Genomic DNA, 24016 nt, shown 5'->3' on the forward strand with positions numbered 1-24016 from the left:
TTAGGTTCAAAGACGAAAGAAAATAAAAGCATGGGATCCCCTCGTGCACACGCCTCCGCCCATTGTCCTCTGATAGAGCACTTGCCAAAAGCGCTAATGTGTTTCAGCCTGGGGCTGGAATTACATCATTCAGCTTTTTCCCGCCTTCTGAGAGCCTATGGGAGCCGAAGGAAGTGTCACGTTACAGCAAAGATGCTCAGTCTTCAATAAACAGAGACAAGAAGCTCAAGGAATGGTCAGAGAGGGCACTTCCTGTAAGGAATCTTCTCAGGTTTTTGCCTGCCATATGAGTTCTGTTATACTCACAGACACCATTCCAACAGTTTTAGAAACTTTAGGGTGTTTTCTATCCAAAGCCAATAATTATATGCGTATTCTAGTTTCTGGGCAGTAGTAATAACCAGATTAAATCGGGTACGTTTTTTATCCGGCCGTGTAAATACTGCCCCCTACCCCCAACAGGCTAAGGACAAATTCTTATTTACAATGACGGCCTACCCCGGCCAAACCCTCCCCTAACCCAGACAAACGCTGGGCCGATTGTATGCCGCCCTATGGGACTCCCGATCACGTCCGGTTGTGATACAGCCCGGGATAGAACCAGGGTCTGTAGTGGCGCCTCTAGGACTGAGATGCAGTGCCTTAGACCGCTGCGCCAATCGTGAGCCTATTCCTTATATAGTGCTCTACTTTTGACCAGGGCCCATAGGGCCCATGTTAAAAAATAGTGCATTATGGGGAATGGGGTGCTGTTTGGGCGACAACCCATTTCACATTTGTGTGTGTTCAAAGGGACCCCCCCCCCCCCCTCACATCAAAGAGACAAACTAACATGATCATTTTGCGAGCTTTCATTGTGCTGACGTGCTGAAATGTTTACAAGCCACAGTGTTTCCCACTTAGCCTTTAATTAGACACGCTTCCTCCATACCCTCCAGTTGCTAGAAACCTGTCCATTAGACAGAGGAGATGCTGTCTCCAACGGCCCCAGTAGCTAGAAACCTGTCCATTAGACAGAGGAGATGCTGTCTCCAACGGCTCCAGTAGCTAGAAACCTGTCCATTAGACAGAGGAGATGCTGTCTCCAACGGCTCCAGTAGCTAGAAACCTGTCCATTAGACAGAGGAGATGCTGTCTCCAATGGCCCCAGTAGCTAGAAACCTGTCCATTAGACAGAGGAGATGCTCTCTCCAACGGCCCCAGTAGCTAGAAACCTGTCCATTAGACAGAGGAGATGCTGTCTCCAACGGCTCCAGTAGCTAGAAACCTGTCCATTAGACAGAGGAGATGCTGTCTCCAACGGCCCCAGTAGCTAGAAACCTGTCCATTAGACAGAGGAGGTGCTGTCTCCAACGGCTCCAGTAGCTAGAAACCTGTCCATTAGACAGAGGAGATGCTGTCTCCAACGGCTCCAGTAGCTAGAAACCTGTCTATTAGACAGAGGAGATGCTCTCTCCAACGGCCCCAGTAGCTAGAAACCTGTCCATTAGACAGAGGAGATGCTGTCTCCAACGGCTCCAGTAGCTAGAAACCTGTCCATTAGACAGAGGAGATGCTGTCTCCAACGGCCCCAGTAGCTAGAAACCTGTCCATTAGACAGAGGAGATGCTGTCTCCAACGGCTCCAGTAGCTAGAAACCTGTCCATTAGACAGAGGAGAAGCTGTCTCCAACGGCCCCAGCAGCTAGAAACCTGTCCATTAGACAGAGGAGATGCTGTCTCCATACCCTCCAGTAGCTAGAAACCTGTCCATTAGACAGAGGAGATGCTGTCTCCAACGGCTCCAGTAGCTAGAAACCTGTCCATTAGACAGAGGAGATGCTGTCTCCAACGGCCCCAGCAGCTAGAAACCTGTCCATTAGACAGAGGAGATGCTGTCTCCATACCCTCCAGTAGCTAGAAACCTGTCCATTAGACAGAGGAGATGCTGTCTCCAACGGCCCCAGTAGCTAGAAACCTGTCCATTAGACAGAGGAGATGCTGTCTCCAACGGCTACAGTAGCTAGAAACCTGTCCATTAGACAGAGGAGATGCTGTCTCCATACCCTCCAGTAGCTAGAAACCTGTCCATTAGACAGAGGAGATGCTGTCTCCAACGGCTCCAGTAACTAGAAACCTGTCCATTAGACAGAGGAGATGCTGTCTCCAATGGCTCCAGTAGCTAGAAACCTGTCCATTAGACAGAGGAGATGCTGTCTCCAACGGCCCCAGTAGCTAGAAACCTGTCCATTAGACAGAGGAGATGCTGTCTCCAACGGCTCCAGTAGCTAGAAACCTGTCCATTAGACAGAGGAGATGCTGTCTCCAATGGCTCCAGTAGCTAGAAACCTGTCCATTAGACAGAGGAGATGCTGTCTCCAACGGCCCCAGTAGCTAGAAACCTGTCCATTAGACAGAGGAGATGCTGTCTCCAACGGCTCCAGTAGCTAGAAACCTGTCCATTAGACAGAGGAGATGCTGTCTCCATACCCTCCAGTAGCTAGAAACCTGTCCATTAGACAGAGGAGATGCTGTCTCCAACGGCTGCAGTAGCTAGAAACCTGTCCATTAGACAGAGGAGATGCTGTCTCCATACCCTCCAGTAGCTAGAAACCTGTCCATTAGACAGAGGAGATGCTGTCTCCAACGGCTCCAGTAGCTAGAAACCTGTCCATTAGACAGAGGAGATGCTGTCTCCAATGGCTCCAGTAGCTAGAAACCTGTCCATTAGACAGAGGAGATGCTGTCTCCAACGGCCCCAGTAGCTAGAAACCTGTCCATTAGACAGAGGAGATGCTGTCTCCAACGGCTCCAGTAGCTAGAAACCTGTCCATTAGACAGAGGAGATGCTGTCTCCAACGGCCCCAGTAGCTAGAAACCTGTCCATTAGACAGAGGAGATGCTGTCTCCAACGGCTCCAGTAGCTAGAAACCTGTCCATTAGACAGAGGAGATGCTGTCTCCATACCCTCCAGTAGCTAGAAACCTGTCCATTAGACAGAGGAGATGCTGTCTCCAACGGCTCCAGTAGCTAGAAACCTGTCCATTAGACAGAGGAGATGCTGTCTCCATACCCTCCAGTAGCTAGAAACCTGTCCATTAGACAGAGGAGATGCTGTCTCCAACGGCCCCAGTAGCTAGAAACCTGTCCATTAGACAGAGGAGATGCTGTCTCCAATGGCTCCAGTAGCTAGAAACCTGTCTATTAGACAGAGGAGATGCTGTCTCCAATGGCTCCAGTAGCTAGAAACCTGTCCATTAGACAGAGGAGATGCTGTCTCCAACGGCCCCAGTAGCTAGAAACCTGTCCATTAGACAGAGGAGATGCTGTCTCCATACCCTCCAGTAGCTAGAAACCTGTCCATTAGACAGAGGAGATGCTGTCTCCAACGGCTCCAGTAGCTAGAAACCTGTCCATTAGACAGAGGAGATGCTGTCTCCATACCCTCCAGTAGCTAGAAACCTGTCCATTAGACAGAGGAGATGCTGTCTCCAACGGCCCCAGTAGCTAGAAACCTGTCCATTAGACAGAGGAGATGCTGTCTCCAACGGCCCCAGTAGCTAGAAACCTGTCCATTAGACAGAGGAGATGCTGTCTCCAACGGCCCCAGTAGCTAGAAACCTGTCTATTAGACAGAGGAGAGTACAGGCTTTTAACTGCTCTCATTACTATCTAGCACACTAGATAGTGTTGGAATTGGATGCTTAAGAGAGCTCTGTCCTTTTGACATTAAAATACATTTCAATGGCTGCATCATAAATATGGAGCCTTTTACCTTGTGTAGGACACTGCTTCTGAACAGAGCCCTATGGGACAATGTGTTAAATGCAGACAATGTGTTAGATGCATCCCCTGCTGATAAAGGTGTGTCTCTCTGCCAGTGAGTTTGAGTGAGTGGAGACTCCTGGATGCGTCCTCTACGCTGGTGGATCCGTCCGTCTCCACGTTTGACATTATTCACATCAGTAAAGACATCGCTGAGGACCTGGACAGGACCAGAGACTGGTGTCTGTCTGGTGAGAAACATCTTCATCGTGTGCCAGAGTCTAGTCTAACGGTCAACGTCCCCCAACTCAGGACCACACATGCCCCCTGGCAAGAGGGGTTTAAGCCCCTCCTCTGTCTCTCCTGTCTGTGCCCCTCATCTGTGCCCCTCTGTCTCTCCTGTCTGTGCCCCTCTGTCTCTCCTGTCTGTGCCCCTCTGTCTCTCCTGTCTGTGCTCCTCATCTGTGCCCCTCTGTCTCTCCTGTCTGTGCCCCTCTGTCTCTCCTGTCTGTGCCCCTCTGTCTCTCCTGTCTGTGCCCCTCATCTGTGCCCCTCTGTCTCTCCTGTCTGTGCCCCTCCTCTGTCTCTCCTGTCTGTGCCCCTCATCTGTGCCCCTCCTCTGTGCCCCTCTGTCTCTCCTGTCTGTGCTCCTCATCTGTGCCCCTCTGTCTCTCCTGTCTGTGCCCCTCTGTCTCTCCTGTCTGAGCCCCTCCTCTGTCTCTCCTGTCTGTGCCCCTCCTCGGTCTCTCCTGTCTGTGCCCCTCCTCGGTCTCTCCTGTCTGTGCCCCTCCTCGGTCTCTCCTGTCTGTGCCCCTCCCCTGTCTCTCCTGTCTGAGCCCCTCCTCTGTCTCTCCTGTCTGAGCCCCTCCTCTGTCTCTCCTGTCTGTGCCCCTCCTCTGTCTCTCCTGTCTGTGCCCCTCCTCTGTCTCTCCTGTCTGTGCCCCTCCTCTGTCTCTCCTGTCTGTGCCCCTCCTCTGTCTCTCCTGTCTGTGCCCCTCCTCTGTCTCTCCTGTCTGTGCCCCTCCTCTGTCTCTCCTGTCTGTGCCCCTCCTCTGTCTCTCCTGTCTGTGCCCCTCCTCGGTCTCTCCTGTCTGAGCCCCAATCCTTGTATCTACCTCTCTCTACTCTCCTCCTTTTCTGTCCGTTAAACTGTGTCTGTGTGTCTCCCTTCAGCCTGTGAGGAGGCTGACTCCTGTGCTGTGGTGTCAGTGGGGCGGACCGACTCGGCTGTCCGCTGTGTCCTCTACCCAGACACCGTGGCCTGTGGCCCCTCCACTACCACCACCACTGGAGGTCAGGACTGTCGGCTGGTCATCAGAGAGTCAGCTCTCCAGGTCTACCTCCACAAAGGTGGGCAACATCCCTGACCCTGGTTCACTATACATCCCTGACCCTGGTTCACTATACATCCCTGACCCTGGTTCACTATACATCCCTGACCCTGGTTCACTGTACATCCCTGACCCTGGTTCACTATACATCCCTGACCCTGGTTCACTATACATCCCTGACCCTGGTTCACTATACATCCCTGACCCTGGTTCACTATACATCCCTGACCCTGGTTCACTATACATCCCTGACCCTGGTTCACTATACATCCCTGACCCTGGTTCACTATACATCCCTGACCCTGGTTCACTATACATCCCTGACCCTGGTTCACTATACATCCCTGACCCTGGTTCACTATACATCCCTGACCCTGGTTCACTATACATCCCTGACCCTGGTTCACTATACATCCCTGACCCTGGTTCACTATACATCCCTGACCCTGGTTCACTATACATCCCTGACCCTGGTTCACTATACATCCCTGACCCTGGTTCACTATACATCCCTGACCCTGGTTCACTATACATCCCTGACCCTGGTTCACTATACATCCCTGACCCTGGTTCACTATACATCCCTGACCCTGGTTCACTATACATCCCTGACCCTGGTTCACTATACATCCCTGACCCTGGTTCACTATACATCCCTGACCCTGGTTCACTATACATCCCTGACCCTGGTTCACTATACATCCCTGACCCTGGTTCACTGTACATCCCTGACCCTGGTTCACTATACATCCCTGACCCTGGTTCACTATACATCCCTGACCCTGGTTCACTATACATCCCTGACCCTGGTTCACTGTACATCCCTGACCCTGGTTCACTATACATCCCTGACCCTGGTTCACTATACATCCCTGACCCTGGTTCACTTTACATCCCTGACCCTGGTTCACTATACATCCCTGACCCTGGTTCACTATACATCCCTGACCCTGGTTCACTATACATCCCTGACCCTGGTTCACTGTACATCCCTGACCCTGGTTCACTATACATCCCTGACCCTGGTTCACTATACATCCCTGACCCTGGTTCACTATACATCCCTGACCCTGGTTCACTATACATCCCTGACCCTGGTTCACTATACATCCCTGACCCTGGTTCACTATACATCCCTGACCCTGGTTCACTATACATCCCTGACCCTGGTTCACTATACATCCCTGACCCTGGTTCACTATACATCCCTGACCCTGGTTCACTATACATCCCTGACCCTGGTTCACTATACATCCCTGACCCTGGTTCACTATACATCCCTGACCCTGGTTCACTATACATCCCTGACCCTGGTTGACCCTGGTTCACTATACATCCCTGACCCTGGTTCACTATACATCCCTGACCCTGGTTCACTTACATCCCTGACCCTGGTTCACTATACATCCCTGACCCTGGTTCACTATACATCCCTGACCCTGGTTCACTATACATCCCTGACCCTGGTTCACTATACATCCCTGACCCTGGTTCACTATACATCCCTGACCCTGGTTCACTATACATCCCTGACCCTGGTTCACTATACATCCCTGACCCTGGTTCACTATACATCCCTGACCCTGGTTCACTATACATCCCTGACCCTGGTTCACTATACATCCCTGACCCTGGTTCACTATACATCCCTGACCCTGGTTCACTATACATCCCTGACCCTGGTTCACTATACATCCCTGACCCTGGTTCACTGTACATCCCTGACCCTGGTTCACTATACATCCCTGACCCTGGTTCACTATACATCCCTGACCCTGGTTCACTGTACATCCCTGACCCTGGTTCACTGTACATCCCTGACCCTGGTTCACTGTACATCCCTGACCCTGGTTCACTATACATCCCTGACCCTGGTTCACTATACATCCCTGACCCTGGTTCACTATACATCCCTGACCCTGGTTCACTATACATACCTGACCCTGGTTCACTATACATCCCTGACCCTGGTTCACTATACATCCCTGACCCTGGTTCACTATACATCCCTGACCCTGGTTCACTATACATCCCTGACCCTGGTTCACTATACATCCCTGACCCTGGTTCACTATACATCCCTGACCCTGGTTCACTATACATCCCTGACCCTGGTTCACTGTACATCCCTGACCCTGGTTCACTATACATCCCTGACCCTGGTTCACTGTACATCCCTGACCCTGGTTCACTTTACATCCCTGACCCTGGTTCACTATACATCCCTGACCCTGGTTCACTATACATCCCTGACCCTGGTTCACTTTACATCCCTGACCCTGGTTCACTATACATCCCTGATCCTGCTTTACACACAGAGAGTTCTGGAAGACATGTCTTTACCTGCTCTACACACAGAGAGGACTGCTGCTAATATGACTAGTGTTTGAAGAAACAGAGATGTTTATTGGTGGGTTAGTTCATGTCAATCACTGCAGCCTACTTATTGTATGATCATTATTATTAGAAAGCATTATTTATCTTCATAGAGGTGCTGAAGGAGTTTTACAGCTGCTTGATTCCAGTGCAGACAGTGTCTCTGTCCCAAATGGCACCCTGTTCCCTATATGGTGCACTACTTTTGACCAGGGCCCATAGTTGTCAGTCCAGGCTTCCCTCTGACTGATGGTTATGTATTCTGTGGGATCCAGAACCCAAGGTGGAGTTGACGTCAGTGTTTATCCCGGCTCACGGAACGCTCCAGGGAGAGGCCGTAACAACGCTGCTCGGGTCAGACAGGAAGACAGTCAGACAGTTCTTGGGAGTTCCGTACGCTCGTCCTCCTATCAGAGCCCTCCGTTTCGCCCCCCCACAGCTTGCTGAATGGAGTGGCACATGGAACGCCACGATTACCAGGTAAACCATGACTCTGTGGAGGAGGATTTATTTTTAAGATGTGTTATAAAGGTTTTGTATAATTTCATCCAGTAGTTTTGAAAGTTGTGTCCACGAGCCAAAGCGGGTCCCTGAAAATGTTATTTAAAAAACATATATATATATATATATATATATATATATATATATATATATATTTAACCTTTATTTAACTAGGCAAGCCAGTCAAGAACAAATTCTTATTCACAATGACGGCCTAGGAACAGTGGGTTAACTGACTTGTTCAGGGGCAGAACGACAGATTTTTACCTTGTCAGCTCGGGGATTCAATGTAGCAACCTTTCGGTTACTGGTCCGACGCGCTAACCACTATGATATGTTACATGCTGCAATTTTTTCTATATATACACTACCGTTCAATAGTTTGGGGTCACTTAGAAATGTCCTTGTTCCAATGGCACGTTGTGTTATCTAACCCAAGTTTATCATTTTAAAAGGCTAATTGATCATTAGAAAACCCTTTTGCAATTATGTTAGCACAGATGAAAATTGTTTTTCCTGATTAAAGAAGCAATAAAACTGACCACCTTTAGACTAGCTGAGTATCTGGAGCATCGGCATTTGTGTGTTCGATTACAGGCTCAAAATGGCCAGAGACAAATAACTTTCTTCTGAAACTCGTCAGTCTATTCTTGTTCTGAGAAATTAAGGCTATTCTATGCGAGAAATTGCAAAAAAACTGGAGATCTCGTACAGCGCTGTGTGCTACTCACTTCACAGAACAGAGCAAACTGGTTCTAACCAGAATAGAAAGAGGAGTGGGAGGCCTCGGTGCACAACTGAGCAAGAGGACAAGTACATTTGAGTGTCTAGTTTGAGAAAAAGACACAAGTCCTCAACTGGCAGCTTCATTAAATAGTACCCACAAAACACCAGTCTCAACGTCAACAGTGAAGAGGCGACTCCGGGATGCTGGCCTTCTAGGCAGAGTTGCAAAGAAAAAGCCATATCTCAGACTGGCCAATATAAAGAAAAGATTGAGATGGGCAAAAAGAACACAGACACTGGACAGAGAAACTGGCGTCTGTTTCTCAAACTAGACACTCTAATGTACTTGTCCTCTTGCTCAGTTGTGCACCGGGGCCTCCCACTCCTCTTTCTATTCTGGTTAGAGCCAATTTGCACTGTTCTGTGAAGGGAGTAGCATACAGCGGTGTACGAGATCTTCAGTTTCTTTTCCGTGTCTGTCTGTCTGTCTGTCTGTCTGTCTGTCTGTCTGTCTGTCTGTCTGTCTGTCTGTCTGTCTGTCTGTCCTGTCTGTCTGTCTGTCTGTCTGTCTGTTAGATATTTGCACCACATGTAGTGTGTTAATTTGTCCTCTAATCTTGTTGTTATGGATGTTTCCCATGGTAGACCCAGTTGTACCACATGTAGTGTGTTAATGTGTCCTCTAATCTTGTTGTTATGGATGTTTCCCATGGTAGACCCAGTTGTACCACATGTAGTGTGTTAATGTGTCCTCTAATCTTGTTGTTATGGATGTTTCCCATGGTAGACCCAGTTGTACCACATGTAGTGTGTTAATGTGTCCTCTAATCTTGTTGTTATGGATGTTTCCCATGGTAGACCCAGTTGTACCACATGTAGTGTGTTAATGTGTCCTCTAATCTTGTTGTTATGGATGTTTCCCATGGTAGACCCAGTTGTACCACATGTAGTGTGTTAATGTGTCCTCTAATCTTGTTGTTATGGATGTTTCCCATGGTAGACCCAGTTGTACCACATGTAGTGTGTTAATGTGTCCTCTAATCTTGTTGTTATGGCTGTTTCCCATGGTAGACCCAGTTGTACCACATGTAGTGTGTTAATGTTGTTTCCCATGGTAGACCCAGTTGTACCACATGTAGTGTGTTAATGTGTCCTCTAATCTTGTTGTTATGGCTGTTTCCCATGGTAGACCCAGTTGTACCACATGTAGTGTGTTAATGTGTCCTCTAATCTTGTTGTTATGGCTGTTTCCCATGGTAGACCCAGTTGTCTGCAGCCTGGAGCTGTAGAGTCATCAGCCAGCAGTGAGGACTGTCTGTACCTCAACATCTTCGTCCCCAGTGGCATCGTAAGTCACATTGTACCTATAGAGATCTTTGTTGCACTAGAAGCCCTGTTGACCTCTCCTTTAGTAACACCACTCCACTACTGGTCCCTCAGATTGACAGTTGGTCTGCTGTGTCATTCCTGTTCTTGTCTTTTCCTCTGATAGAGAGGGAGTACAGCGGTTCTGGTGTTCTTCCATAACCCGTCTGGAGCAGCCAGCAATGACACACCATCTCTACTGGACGGCTCCTACCTGGCTGCCGTCGGCAACATCGTCGTGGTTACCGTCAACACCAGGGTTGCAGCGTTCGGATTCCTCAGCACAGGTGCTCCCCTTAACACGCGTCAGAAGCAGCATTCAATTATCTTATAGGTTATATGCTTTCAAAAGTCACGAGTGCTGCCTTCTAAATCTGAACTCACATTTGGATCTGAGAGCGCTGCTGAAATGGCATAATAAGTGAATGTTAAAGTAGAAGGAAGATAGTGGACATGAAGTTAGAATCAGGTCACGATGAAAGTGAAGGGGAGAGGATGACATCATGTTTACTGGTGGTATTCTGCTGCTGTGGGGGGCTTAGAGGCCCCGGAGGGAGAGATGGGGAGAGGGGGAGGGAGAGATGGGGAGGGAGAGATGGGGAGGGAGAGATGGGGAGGGAGAGAGGGGGAGGGAGAGATGGGGGAGGGAGAGGGGGAAGGAGGGAGAGGGGGGAGGAGAGGGAGATGGGGGAATGGGGGAGAGAGAGAGGGGGGAGGGAGGGAGGGAAATACATCTCTGCTGATGGTGTGTTCTGTGCTGATGTGGCACTGAGAGGGAGGAGTGACTCTCCACAGTCAGCCAGCCAGCCATAGCACACAGCTGGCACACTCACAGACATGTGGAAGGACTGTGTGTGTGTGTGTTCAAGTTTCAACTTTGTTATCCTAGACGGCACTTTCTGTTTTTGACTATGATGTATAGTCTTGGTGATAGGAGCCCTCAGCCAGCAACTCTAGAAGACCCTGCAACACAGCAACACCTACTAAACCACCGGTCCCTCCCAGACAGCTCTTCTATAAAGCCCTGCAACACAGCAACACCTACTAAACCACCGGTCCCTCCCAGACAGCTCTTCTATAAAGCCCTGCAACACAGCAACACCTACTAAACCACCGGTCCCTCCCAGACAGCTCTTCTATAAAGCCCTGCAACACAGCAACACCTACTAAACCACCGGTCCCTCCCAGACAGCTCTTCTATAAAGCCCTGCAACACAGCAACACCTACTAAACCACCGGTCCCTCCCAGACAGCTCTTCTATAAAGCCCTGCAACACAGCAACACCTACTAAACCACCGGTCCCTCCCAGACAGCTCTTCTATAAAGCCCTGCAACACAGCAACACCTACTAAACCACCGGTCCCTCCCAGACAGCTCTTCTATAAAGCCCTGCAACACAGCAACACCTACTAAACCACCGGTCCCTCCCAGACAGCTCTTCTATAAAGCCCTGCAACACAGCAACACCTACTAAACCACCGGTCCCTCCCAGACAGCTCTTCTATAAAGCCCTGCAACACAGCAACACCTACTAAACCACCGGTCCCTCCCAGACAGCTCTTCTATAAAGCCCTGCAACACAGCAACACCTACTAAACCACCGGTCCCTCCCAGACAGCTCTTCTATAAAGCCCTGCAACACAGCAACACCTACTAAACCACCGGTCCCTCCCAGACAGCTCTTCTATAAAGCCCTGCAACACAGCAACACCTACTAAACCACCGGTCCCTCCCAGACAGCTCTTCTATAAAGCCCTGCAACACAGCAACACCTACTAAACCACCGGTCCCTCCCAGACAGCTCTTCTATAAAGCCCTGCAACACAGCAACACCTACTAAACCACCGGTCCCTCCCAGACAGCTCTTCTATAAAGCCCTGCAACACAGCAACACCTACTAAACCACCGGTCCCTCCCAGACAGCTCTTCTATAAAGCCCTGCAACACAGCAACACCTACTAAACCACCGGTCCCTCCCAGACAGCTCTTCTATAAAGCCCTGCAACACAGCAACACCTACTAAACCACCGGTCCCTCCCAGACAGCTCTTCTATAAAGCCCTGCAACACAGCAACACCTACTAAACCACCGGTCCCTCCCAGACAGCTCTTCTATAAAGCCCTGCAACACAGCAACACCTACTAAACCACCGGTCCCTCCCAGACAGCTCTTCTATAAAGCCCTGCAACACAGCAACACCTACTAAACCACCGGTCCCTCCCAGACAGCTCTTCTATAAAGCCCTGCAACACAGCAACACCTACTAAACCACCGGTCCCTCCCAGACAGCTCTTCTATAAAGCCCTGCAACACAGCAACACCTACTAAACCACCGGTCCCTCCCAGACAGCTCTTCTATAAAGCCCTGCAACACAGCAACACCTACTAAACCACCGGTCCCTCCCAGACAGCTCTTCTATAAAGCCCTGCAACACAGCAACACCTACTAAACCACCGGTCCCTCCCAGACAGCTCTTCTATAAAGCCCTGCAACACAGCAACACCTACTAAACCACCGGTCCCTCCCAGACAGCTCTTCTATAAAGCCCTGCAACACAGCAACACCTACTAAACCACCGGTCCCTCCCAGACAGCTCTTCTATAAAGCCCTGCAACACAGCAACACCTACTAAACCACCGGTCCCTCCCAGACAGCTCTTCTATAAAGCCCTGCAACACAGCAACACCTACTAAACCACCGGTCCCTCCCAGACAGCTCTTCTATAAAGCCCTGCAACACAGCAACACCTACTAAACCACCGGTCCCTCCCAGACAGCTCTTCTATAAAGCCCTGCAACACAGCAACACCTACTAAACCACCGGTCCCAGATATCTCTCCACCTATTGTATTCTAGAGGGAGCTTTTCTAAAGAAACACTTTGGAATGCTGCAAGCTTTCTGTTTGCTGTTGCTGAATGTATTCACATTTTTACCAGGCTCTTGTAAAATGATATTTGAAATCTATCCAATAGTTTCTTGGTCCATTCTTAGTGGGTAATTACAGTATTCATGTACTGCAGTGGCTTTTGGAACCCAAATGGAATAAAAACATGTTATTTGTATATTTTGGAAATGATGTAGATGATGACACAAGTCACAACCAAAGAACATATTACGTTATATAAGTATGTCTCTTGAATGGATTTGACTCCTGACACGGTACATGAAATAACAGCAGTGTGAACTGAATGCCTCTAGGCTCCACAGCCCTGCCAGGTAACGCCGGCTTCCAGGACCAGGTAGTTGCTCTGAAGTGGGTCCAGGAGAACATTGAGGCGTTCGGAGGTGAGCCCAGGCTGGTGACGGTGGGGGCAGAGCGGAGCGGAGCCGACGTGGCCAGCCTACATCTGACCTCTCCCTCCTCGCGTGGTCTCTTCAACAGGATGCTGCTCATGGTAAGCTGACCTGTGACCCCTGACCTTCACTAAGAGTCCCAAATGGCGCCCTATTCCCTATATAGTGTATTGCTTTTGACCGGAGCCCTATCAAATGTAGTGCGCTATATGGGAAATAGGGCTATTGTGGATGTGTTACTAAGCCCTCGTGTGTAAATAATGCTGTTACAGTAACGGTCTTAACCATTCCAGCTGTTTACAACTAGTTTAGGCTGTCAAACAGTAACACCCTTGTGATTAATGGTATGAATGTCACTGATCATGCAGTGTGACAGTCATTACAGTTTTACTTCCACGTTCACGGCATAGTCCAGTATGCTATGGCCTCTCTATACAGCAGGATTATGTCCTCTCTATACAGCAGGATTATATCCTCTCTATACAGCAGGATTATGTCCTCTCTATACAGCAGGATTATATCCTCTCTATACAGCAGGATTATGTCCTCTCTATACAGCAGGATTATGTCCTCTCTATACAGCAGGATTATATCCTCTCTATACAGCAGGATTATGTCTTCTCTATACAGCAGGATTATGTCCTCTCTTTACAGCACGATATGTCTTCTCTATACAACTGGATTATGTCCTCTCTATACAGCACGATATGTCTTCTCTATACAGCACAATATGTCCTCTCTATAGAGCACGATATGTCCTCTCTATACAGCACGATACGATATGTCCTCTCTATACAGCACGATATGTTCTCTCTATACAGCACGATATGTCCTCTCTATACATTAAGCCCATATCCAGTCTTAAGAGTTCAGGTGGATGGCTTGTGCGTACTCCCCCTCCTCTTCCTCCTCCAGTGCTGTAGTGCTGAGTCCGTGACCGTTACTGGGAGGTACACACACACTGCTCCTCCTCTTCTGCCTCCTCCAGCTGCTGCTCTTCCTCTCCTTCCTCGTGTCCCCCAGAGACATGTAGGAGGAGACTGTGTTCCGCAAGCCAAAGCTGATCATAGAGTCTCTGTTGCCGGGGTAACGATGAGGCTGGTCTGTCAGCTCCGACCTGGGGTTAGAATAGATATGATGCAGCGTTAGTATATGGAGTTAGCCTGTTATTTATCACTGATAAAGTACATTGAAAGCTAAACTCAAAAATAAGCTGAAACACATATGTAATTGTCAGACTCGATGAAACTCCCAGAGAGGGGTAGTGACAGATACAGATGGATGGGGAGAAACAAGGTTGGAGAGAGAGGGGCTGAAGGCGGGAGAGAGGGGCTGAAGGCGGGAGAGAGGGGCTGAAGGCGGGAGAGAGGGGCTGAAGGCGGGAGAGAGGGGCTGAAGGCGGGAGAGAGGGACTGAAGGCGGGAGAGAGGGGGACTGAAGGCGGGAGAGAGGGGGACTGAAGGCGGGAGAGAGGGGGACTGAAGGCGGGAGAGAGGGGCTGAAGGCGGGAGAGAGGGGCTGAAGGCGGGAGAGAGGGGGGCTGAAGGCGGGAGAGAGGGGGGCTGAAGGCGGGAGAGAGGGGCTGAAGGCGGGAGAGAGGGGCTGAAGGCGGGAGAGAGGGGCTGAAGCCGGGAGAGAGGGGCTGAAGGCGGGAGAGAGGGGCTGAAGGCGGGAGAGAGGGGGGCTGAAGGCGGGAGAGAGGGGGACTGAAGGCGGGAGAGAGGGGCTGAAGGCGGGAGAGAGGGGCTGAAGGCGGGAGAGAGGGGGCTGAAGGCGGGAGAGAGGGGCTGAAGGCGGGAGAGAGGGGCTGAAGGCGGGAGAGAGGGGCTGAAGGCGGGAGAGAGGGGCTGAAGGCGGGAGAGAGGGGCTGAAGGCGGGAGAGAGGGGCTGAAGGCGGGAGAGAGGGGCTGAAGGCGGGAGAGAGGGACTGAAGGCGGGAGAGAGGGGCTGAAGGCGGGAGAGAGAGGGACTGAAGGCGGGAGAGGAGGGACTGAAGGCGGGAGAGAGAGGGACTGAAGACGGGAGTGAGGGACTGAAGGCGGGAGTGAGAGGGACTGAAGGCGGAGAGGGAGGGACTGAAGGCGGGAGAGAGGGAAAGAGAGGTCAACGTTAGAGAAAGAGGTACCTGTTGACGTCTTTCCAGTCGAAGTTGTTGTGCATCACCACAGGGGGTGCCTGGGAGGCCAGGTTGAGGTTGCCGTTGGTTACAGTCTGACAGGGGGTGGTGAGAATACAGCACAGGCCGTCTGCACAATCTGTCAAAGAGGAGGGGCCACTGTCGTTACCAGAGGAGGGGCCACTGTCGTTACCAGAGGAGGGGCCACTGTCATTACCAGAAACCATACAGCTATCCTGTGGTTATAACCAGTTAGCTACCAGAAACCATACACAGCTATCCTGTGGTTATAACCAGTTAGCTACCAGAAACCATACACAGCTATCCTGTGGTTATAACCAGTTAGCTACCAGAAACCATACACAGCTATCCTGTGATTATAACCTGTTAGCTACTAGAAACCATACACAGCTATCCTGTGGTTATAACCAGTTAGCTACCAGAAACCATACACAGCTATCCTGTGGTTATAACCAGTTAGCTACCAGAAACCATACACAGCTATCCTGTGGTTATAACCAGTTAACTACCAGAAACCATACACAGCTATCCTGTGGTTATAACCAGTTAGCTACCAGAAACCATACACAGCTATCCTGTGGTTATAACCAGTTAGCTACCAGAAACCATACGCAGCTATCCTGTGGTTATAACCAGTTAGCTACCAGAAACCATACACAGCTATCCTGTGGTTATAACCAGTTAACTACCAGAAACCATACACAGCTATCCTGTGGTTATAACCAGTTAGCTACCAGAAACCATACACAGCTATCCTGTGGTTATAACCAGTTAGCTACCAGAAACCATACGCAGCTATCCTGTGGTTATAACCAGTTAGCTACCAGAAACCATACACAGCTATCCTGTGGTTATAACCAGTTACCTACCAGAAACCATACACAGCTATCCTGTGGTTATAACCAGTTAGCTACCAGAAACCATATGCAGCTATCCTGTGGTTATAACCAGTTAGCTACCAGAAACCATACACAGCTATCCTGTGGTTATAACCAGTTAACTACCAGAAACCATACGCAGCTATCCTGTGGTTATAACCAGTTAGCTACCAGAAACCATACACAGCTATCCTGTGGTTATAACCAGTTAGCTACCAGAAACCATACACAGCTATCCTGTGGTTATAACCAGTTAGCTACCAGAAACCATACGCAGCTATCCTGTGGTTATAACCAGTTAGCTACCAGAAACCATACGCAGCTATCCTGTGATTATAACCAGTTAGCTACCAGAAACCATACACAGCTATCCTGTGGTTATAACCAGTTAGCTACCAGAAACCATACGCAGCTATCCTGTGGTTATAACCAGTTAGCTACCAGAAACCGTACGCAGCTATCCTGTGGTTATAACCAGTTAGCTACCAGAAACCGTACGCAGCTATCCTGTGGTTATAACCAGTTAGCTACCAGAAACCATACGCAGCTATCCTGTGGTTATAACCAGTTAGCTACCAGAAACCATACGCAGCTATCCTGTGGTTATAACCAGTTAGCTACCAGAAACCATACACAGTGACTAAAATGTAAATGTACAAGGACACATTAATGACACACAGAGAGCACTAGAATGTCTTCCACATCCTCAAAATAGCCAACTTCAGAAATGTACTTCAACCACAGTATACAGCTCATATGACTCCACTTAGTGAATATAGTATAGCAGCATTACAGTGCATTGGAGTTGGTGCAGCTTGAAAGAGTCAATAATTCCACGTTAGAAAGTATTAACTACCGGTGATGTCACAAGTTCAAAAATAATGAATAGTTCCAGCCCTTGTAATAATACTGTACTATCAGCTCATCGTTCCTATAAACAGGTTCACATAGATTCTACATGTGGTTGACTTTAATGTCAGATTATAATATTCATCAGATATGTTGGCGTCCCGGAAATAAACGGGGAAAAAGTTGGATTTTCAGATACGGCTATTGTCAGACATAATGCCTGCAAATCATGAACCTTCCACAGATTATGAAGAGGGATGACTGCTTTAATCAGAAGTGAGGTACAAGGTTTACGTGTCATAGTGGGTTGTTATTTACCAGAGTAGTGGTTGACGAGGTCCTCTAGACACTGGAAGGTTAGACCAGGAGAGATATAGTACCAGTTGTTGGGAAGGCGGATAATACGATAGTGTACCATAACCCTGTGCCGTACAGACAGGGTATACACTCCTACAACACCACACAGGCAAAGAAAAACAGGACATTATGATAATACGATAGTGTACCATAACCCTGTGCCGTACAGACAGGGTATACACTCCTACAACACCACACAGGCAAAGAAAAATAGGACATTATTACATCTGTTTTTAAAGTTGCTTGATTTTGGTTGATAATTTTAATAGTTGATGTGAGAGAATCTATCGGCAGTCCTGTAGTCGAAGTTTAGGACTCCTACTTTTATATGTACCATTTATTTAGGACATTTAGCGGACACCTTTATCCTAAGTGACTTACAGTAGTTGTTGCTTGCATACCCACAACCATCGCGTTGCGAGCACCATGCTCTACAAACGGAGCACCACAAGGGGCACCACAGGAGCACCACAGGAGCACCTAAATTCCGTTTAAGTTACGATACAGACGTCTGTCTCTAGGCCACTCACCTTTTTGACTTTCTCTTATCATGAAGGAGCCAGCTCTGTTTCCGGGCAGACGAAGCAGTTCCTCTGCTTTGGGTCGGGCCACCCCTTCAAACAACCAGCTAAATGAATACAGAATACAATTCAACCATATTCATAAAGCATGCACTTTCATGGCCTTAGAACCCACATAAAACAACCAGCTATGAATAAAGATGAAAACATTACCACCAGCTGTTTTAATGGTATGCTAGATGCTGTCACCTTTTCAGAATACCAAGCATTAAAACAAGCATTAAAACAGTCAAAACTGTTCACTGCTCTGCCCCCCCCCCCCCCCCCCCCCCCCACCTTATGGATATCATAAGGTGAATGCACCAATTTGTAAGTCGCTCTGGATAAGAGCGTCTGCTAAATTATGTAAATCTAAATGTATAATCCGGCACTGGACTAGGAAAGTGTCAGGTTAGTATATCTTTAATTATTTTTTATTTTTTACAGTGTCAGGTAGCTTAGTGTTACAGTGAGTTCACCTACCTGTGATAGACCTTGACAGTGGACTAGGACAGTGTCAGGTAGGGTAGTGTTACAGTGAGTTCACCTACCTGTGATAGACCTTGACAGTGGACTAGGACAGTGTCAGGTAGCTTAGTGTTACAGTGAGTTCACCTACCTGTGATAGACCTTGACAGTGGACTAGGACAGTGTCAGGTAGGGTAGTGTTACAGTGAGTTCACCTACCTGTGATAGACCTTGACAGTGGACTAGGACAGTGTCAGGTAGCTTAGTGTTACAGTGAGTTCACCTACCTGTGATAGACCTTGACAGTGGACTAGGACAGTGTCAGGTAGGGTAGTGTTACAGTGAGTTCACCTACCTGTGATAGACCTTGACAGTGGACTAGGACAGTGTCAGGTAGGGTAGTGTTACAGTGAGTTCACCTACCCGTGATAGACCTTGGCCACATGGTTGTTGGGGATGTAGTTCTCATATCCTGTTTGGACAGAACAAACCCTCCACCAGTAACCCTCCCTGACAGAAGAGAAGAAACAAGGGAAGAAGGAGAGTGAGTCCCAAATAGCACCCTATTCCTTATGTAGTGCACTGTTATAGACCAATAGGGCTCTGGTCAAAAGTAGAATTGGTCAGATTTGAGCCCTGTCTCTGTCAGTCTAGTCAAACAGATCAGCTCTTAGAGGTGGTGGTGTTGTGTTGAGGGACTGAATGTGGAAGACTAGGTCTGCGTCCCAAATTGCCCCCTAGTCCCTAGATAGTGCCCTACGTTTGACCAGGACTCATAGGGCTCTGGACTCATAAGGCTCTGTCAAAAGTAGGGCACTATCTAGGGACTAGGGTGCCATTTGGGACACAGTTCTTAGATTCAGTTACTCACTCTGCCAGGAGTCTCAGTCTCTCTCCTATCCTGAAGAGAGGCACGCTGACGTCTGCTGAGGGGTAGTCAGACAAGACTACCAGGGTTTCACTGACGTCTGCTGAGGGGTAGTCAGACAGGACTCTCAGGGTATCGTTGTCTGGAGAGAAGAGAAAATAAAATAAACAATGTTATGTGCAAGGTTTTATTTATTTTACAGCATATTAGATGACGGTCATTCATATTCCATTCACCCAGCTCAATGTAACATCAATAGGTTTAGGCAACTACATGATACTCTCATTTCCCCTATACCCATCATGAGGTTGCTACAACCTAGCCTATGAATTAAAGTTTACAATGGTAGGTGCACACGTCGAGAAAAATGTGAGTAATCAAGGTGACAGACAGTGACACATTCATTACCCCCTTGCACACTCTTTCCTGCATCTAGCTGATCTAGGGTGTAATCAGTTGCAAACAAAAGTTTCTATTGGACAAATTCAGGTGCATTTATCCCCGTTTCTTTCCGTTTGCTTCCGTTTAAGAAATGTTTTCAACAGAATCGGCGGAATGAATACTCCCCTGATCACATGCAAACAGTTCTCTTTCATAGCAGCCACATACAAACAGCATGCTTCCTTTGAACATTGTATAACTCATTGCATCTACGCTCTCTCCTCCTCTCACCTTTTCCCTTCGCTTGTGGACTTCAGTGCACAATACATCAGCTGCCTGTGACCAGGCGAAAACACCTTTCCAATCGCCATGTACTGGTGTACTATCTCAATTTGACCAGTTTCTCACAGCAGGAAAATAATCCTGCAGCGGCAGGAAATGTAAATTATTATGTGGATTATAATTCATGGACATTTTTATAGGGGTTGATACATTTTTAGTTAGGAACAATGAATTCTGACATTTTAAAGTGGAAATTACAAATGTTAGAAGCCTTTTTAAACCTTGAATAGACAACAATTTGCATTTCCTTCTGCAAAGGAAAATTCTCTGCGACAACAGAGTGATCAAATTAAGAGTACATCTGTACAGTATCTGCCAATCACAGCGGAAGCAGAAGTGTTTTCAGGTCATCCTTATCAGATGAAGATTATATTATTTTTCCATTCAGTCAACAGCTCTTGCACGGTCATTTCAACATGCTGAATGCTCACCCACTGATGCTGTTACAAAAATATAAAAAACATCCTTTAAAAAAAAAATGTTTTAATTTGTTTTTAAGATATGAGTACATGTTGTTGAAGGTCAGGGGGTAGGGAAGTAGGATGCTGTTCGGTATTTAATTTAATGAAGAAATATGTTTTATATTGCATAATGGTCCAGTTAAAAGCAAGAGGTCACACACCCATGTTGGTGGAGGTGCTGACTAACGGAATAGTCACCCGTCTACAACAGAAAGTCATACATTACACTGTATATATACTCCCAACAATTGAATGGGTAAACAAAATGTTGCTAATATTGCGTAGTGATCATTTGACCTTATTCTACATTTATAAGCTTGCAGTTGTTTGGCTGCAGTTTGCATGAGAGGAACCTTATTCATTTTGGGTGAAATTATGCAAATGTTTTCACATGCACAGAGCAGTACAGGGCCAGTACAGCTTATGAAACCAAGTCACTCCACCCTTACTTAAAAATGACATCAAATTAACCATTGCCCGTCAGAGACAATCTGCGATACCAAGCGTTTAAATTAATCATTTTATAGCCATTGATTCTTGAAGAATACAAAACAAATTTGAATCCAAGATTGTCCCTTTTAACAGGATCCTTTCATTAATAAAACAATCATTACCAAAATACAGACTTCCTTAACCAGAGAGACTTACTTCTCAGAAAGGGGTCAGAGCTGGTGTTGGTGTCATCTCCATTCTCTGGCATAGAGACTGGGCTGGTCCTGACGTTCCCCATGTCTGGTCAGAGAGCCTTGTTGATCATTTGGATGCAGGAATAAAGTGCTGGGAAGTGGCAGTGCTATGTGTGGCTGCCTCTCATTCCTTTATCTCACTATTTAGCCCAGTACGGTTATTCTCCAGTTTAGGATGTGGATATCATCCTCCTTTCTTCAGATAGCCTTACCATACCAGCCTGTAGCAGCCTCAGTCGTTATACCTAATATAACCAATATTTGGTGTAATATAGCCGGAATTATAATGTAATATAGCCTGAATTAGCTTAGCATGATGCTACAGTACTGTATAACTGTGATAAGCAGCAGCTCATCAGTCTATTCTAGTCATCCTGCCAATCTGTTTTTGTTGATCTCATCTTGTCATTTCCTCACTAATGGGGAAGTTGAGTGTGACTTGTTTTTCACCACATTTTTCCACTCCTAAAATAGATTAATCACTACAGTGCTGTAGCCAATAGATGACAGACTATTCACCACAGTGCTGTAGCTAATAGATGACAGACTAATCACCACAGTGCAGTAGCCAATAGATGACAGACTATTCACCACAGTGCTGTAGCTAATAGATGACAGACAGACTAATCACCACAGTGCAGTAGCTAATAGATGAGACTAATCACCATAGTGCAGTAGCTAATAGATGACAGACTAATCACCACAGTGCAGTAGCTAATAGATAACAGACTAATCACCAAGGTGCTGTAGCTAATAGATAACAGACTAATCACCACAGTGCTGTAACTAATAGATGACAGACTAATCACTACAGTGCTGTAGCTAATAGATGACAGACTAATCACCACAGTGCAGTAGCTAATAGATGAGACTAATCACCACAGTGCAGTAGCTAATAGATGACAGACTAATCACCACAGTGCAGTAACTAATAGATGACAGACTAATCACCACAGTACAGTAGCTAATAGATAAGACTAATCACCACAGTGCAGTAGCTAATAGATGACAGACTAATCACCACAGTGCTGTAGCTAATAGATGACCAGACAGCATTCAAATAAACACTTGAAAGATGTGTGCAACCAATTGGTATGTAGAATTTCTAACATTAGAAGTCATTCAATTTTGGAACTAATAATGCTTAGCTATAAATAATAATCATTTGTTTCTGCTTATACTTACTATCAATCTATGCTTATTTGTGTTGACTAGTAGAGAGAGAGTATTAATGGTTTTCTCTCTCTCTTTCTCTCTCTCTCTCCCTCCCCCCAGGGTGGCTCTGTGTTCTCCCCTGCCTCGGTGCTGAGTGGTTCTCTGACTCTGTCCCTCCTCTCTCTCTCTCTCTCTCTCTCTCTCTCTCTCTCTCCAGGGTTGCTCTGTGTTCTCCCCTGCCTCGTTGCTGAGTGGTTCTCTGACTCTGTCCCTCCCCTCTCTCTCTCTCTCTCTCTCCAGGGTGGCTCTGTGTTCTCCCCTGCCTCAGTGCTGAGTGTATCCAAAGCCCAGGGGCAGGCTGAGGCTCTGGCCCGGGAGCTGGGCTGTCCCCCCTCCTCTGACCCAGAACAGCTGGGCTCCTGCCTGAGAGCAGCTCCAGCACAGGACCTCAACACTGCCCAGACTAAGGTATTGTTGGCCTTATAGACACAGACTAAGGTACTGTTGGCCTTATAGACCCAGACTAAGGTACTGTTGGCCTTATAGACCCAGACTAAGGTACTGTTGGCCTTATAGACCCAGACTGAGGTACTGTTGGCCTTATAGACCCAGACTGAGGTACTGTTGGCCTTATAGACCCAGACTGAGGTACTGTTGGCCTTATAGACCCAGACTGAGGTACTGTTGGCCTTATAGACCCACACTGAGGTACTGTTGGCCTTATATACCCACACTGAGGTACTGTTGGCCTTATATACCCAGACTGAGGTACTGTTGGCCTTATAGACCCAGACTGAGGTACTGTTGGCCTTATAGAACCAGACTAAGGTACTGTTGGCCTTATAGACCCAGACTGAGGTACTGTTGGCCTTATAGACCCAGACTGAGGTACTGTTGGCCTTATAGACCCAGACTGAGGTACTGTTGGCCTTATAGACCCAGACTGAGGTACTGTTGGCCTTATAGACCCAGACTGAGGTACTGTTGGCCTTATAGACCCAGACTGAGGTACTGTTGGCCTTATAGACCCAGACTGAGGTACTGTTGGCCTTATAGACCCAGACTGAGGTACTGTTGGCCTTATAGACCCAGACTGAGGTACTGTTGGCCTTATAGACCCAGACTGAGGTACTGTTGGCCTTATAGTCACAGACTAAGGAAGGAAGCCTTATAGTCCCAGATGTAGCATAGGCTCTCTGTATCCCAAATGGCACCCTATTCCCTGTTTAGTGCACTACTTTTGACCAAGGCCCATAGGGCTCTGGTCAGAAGTAGGGGGCTATAAAGGCAGTAGAGTGCTATTTGGGACGAAAACATCGTTTTTTTCCCCCTCTCTTATTTTATGTTATCTGTTTCAGTTGCTGTCAGTCAGTGGGCCCCTGCAGGCTTGGGGTCCAGTGGTGGATGGGGTCTCTGTCCAGGGGAAACCCTCCATGGCCCTGATGAATGCAGGCTTCCACAGAGCTGACCTCCTGCTGGGCTCCTCCGCAGAGGATGGACTCATCAGCAGGGCCAAGAGGATCAAGGTGAGAACCG

The 24016-nt window shown here is 47.9% G+C and overlaps 2 protein-coding genes across 2 annotated transcripts in view; one reads left to right on the forward strand and one right to left on the reverse strand.

Moving 5' to 3' along the window:
* Positions 1-24016, forward strand: part of LOC106573164 (thyroglobulin-like) — an 85566-nt gene that overhangs the window by 50154 nt on the left and 11396 nt on the right. The window contains exons 38-45 of the mRNA XM_082959374.1: positions 3860-3994; positions 4917-5093; positions 7726-7930; positions 9938-10025; positions 10170-10329; positions 13243-13439; positions 22781-22948; positions 23839-24006. Coding sequence (XP_082815500.1) covers positions 3860-3994; positions 4917-5093; positions 7726-7930; positions 9938-10025; positions 10170-10329; positions 13243-13439; positions 22781-22948; positions 23839-24006 — 1298 coding nt within the window. The remainder of the gene's footprint in view (positions 1-3859; positions 3995-4916; positions 5094-7725; positions 7931-9937; positions 10026-10169; positions 10330-13242; positions 13440-22780; positions 22949-23838; positions 24007-24016) is intronic.
* LOC106606136 (src-like-adapter) lies at positions 13083-22031 on the reverse strand. Its single transcript, XM_082959376.1, has 7 exons — positions 21288-22031; positions 19459-19597; positions 19011-19097; positions 18090-18187; positions 17521-17652; positions 15464-15593; positions 13083-14455 (listed from the first exon to the last, which is right to left on the reverse strand). The coding sequence occupies exons 1-7, from the start codon at positions 21367-21369 to the stop codon at positions 14200-14202; spliced, it is 924 nt and encodes a 307-aa protein (XP_082815502.1). The 5' UTR covers positions 21370-22031; the 3' UTR covers positions 13083-14199.

This window comes from Salmo salar, chromosome 02 (assembly GCF_965601325.2).
Source record: "Salmo salar chromosome 02, fSalSal1, whole genome shotgun sequence".
NCBI lineage: Eukaryota > Metazoa > Chordata > Actinopteri > Salmoniformes > Salmonidae > Salmo > Salmo salar.

Excerpts from the sequence above, each read along its gene's own strand:
- LOC106606136 (XM_082959376.1), bottom strand. The coding sequence starts at position 21,369 with ATGGGGAACGTCAGGACCAGCCCAGTCTCTATGCCAGAGAATGGAGAT. Across the intron at positions 19,098-19,458 it reads AGACTGAGACTCCTGGCAGA|GGAGGGTTACTGGTGGAGGG; the intron begins GTGAGTAACTGA and ends CTCTTCTGTCAG. Across the intron at positions 17,653-18,089 it reads GATAAGAGAAAGTCAAAAAG|GAGTGTATACCCTGTCTGTA; the intron begins GTGAGTGGCCTA and ends GTGGTGTTGTAG.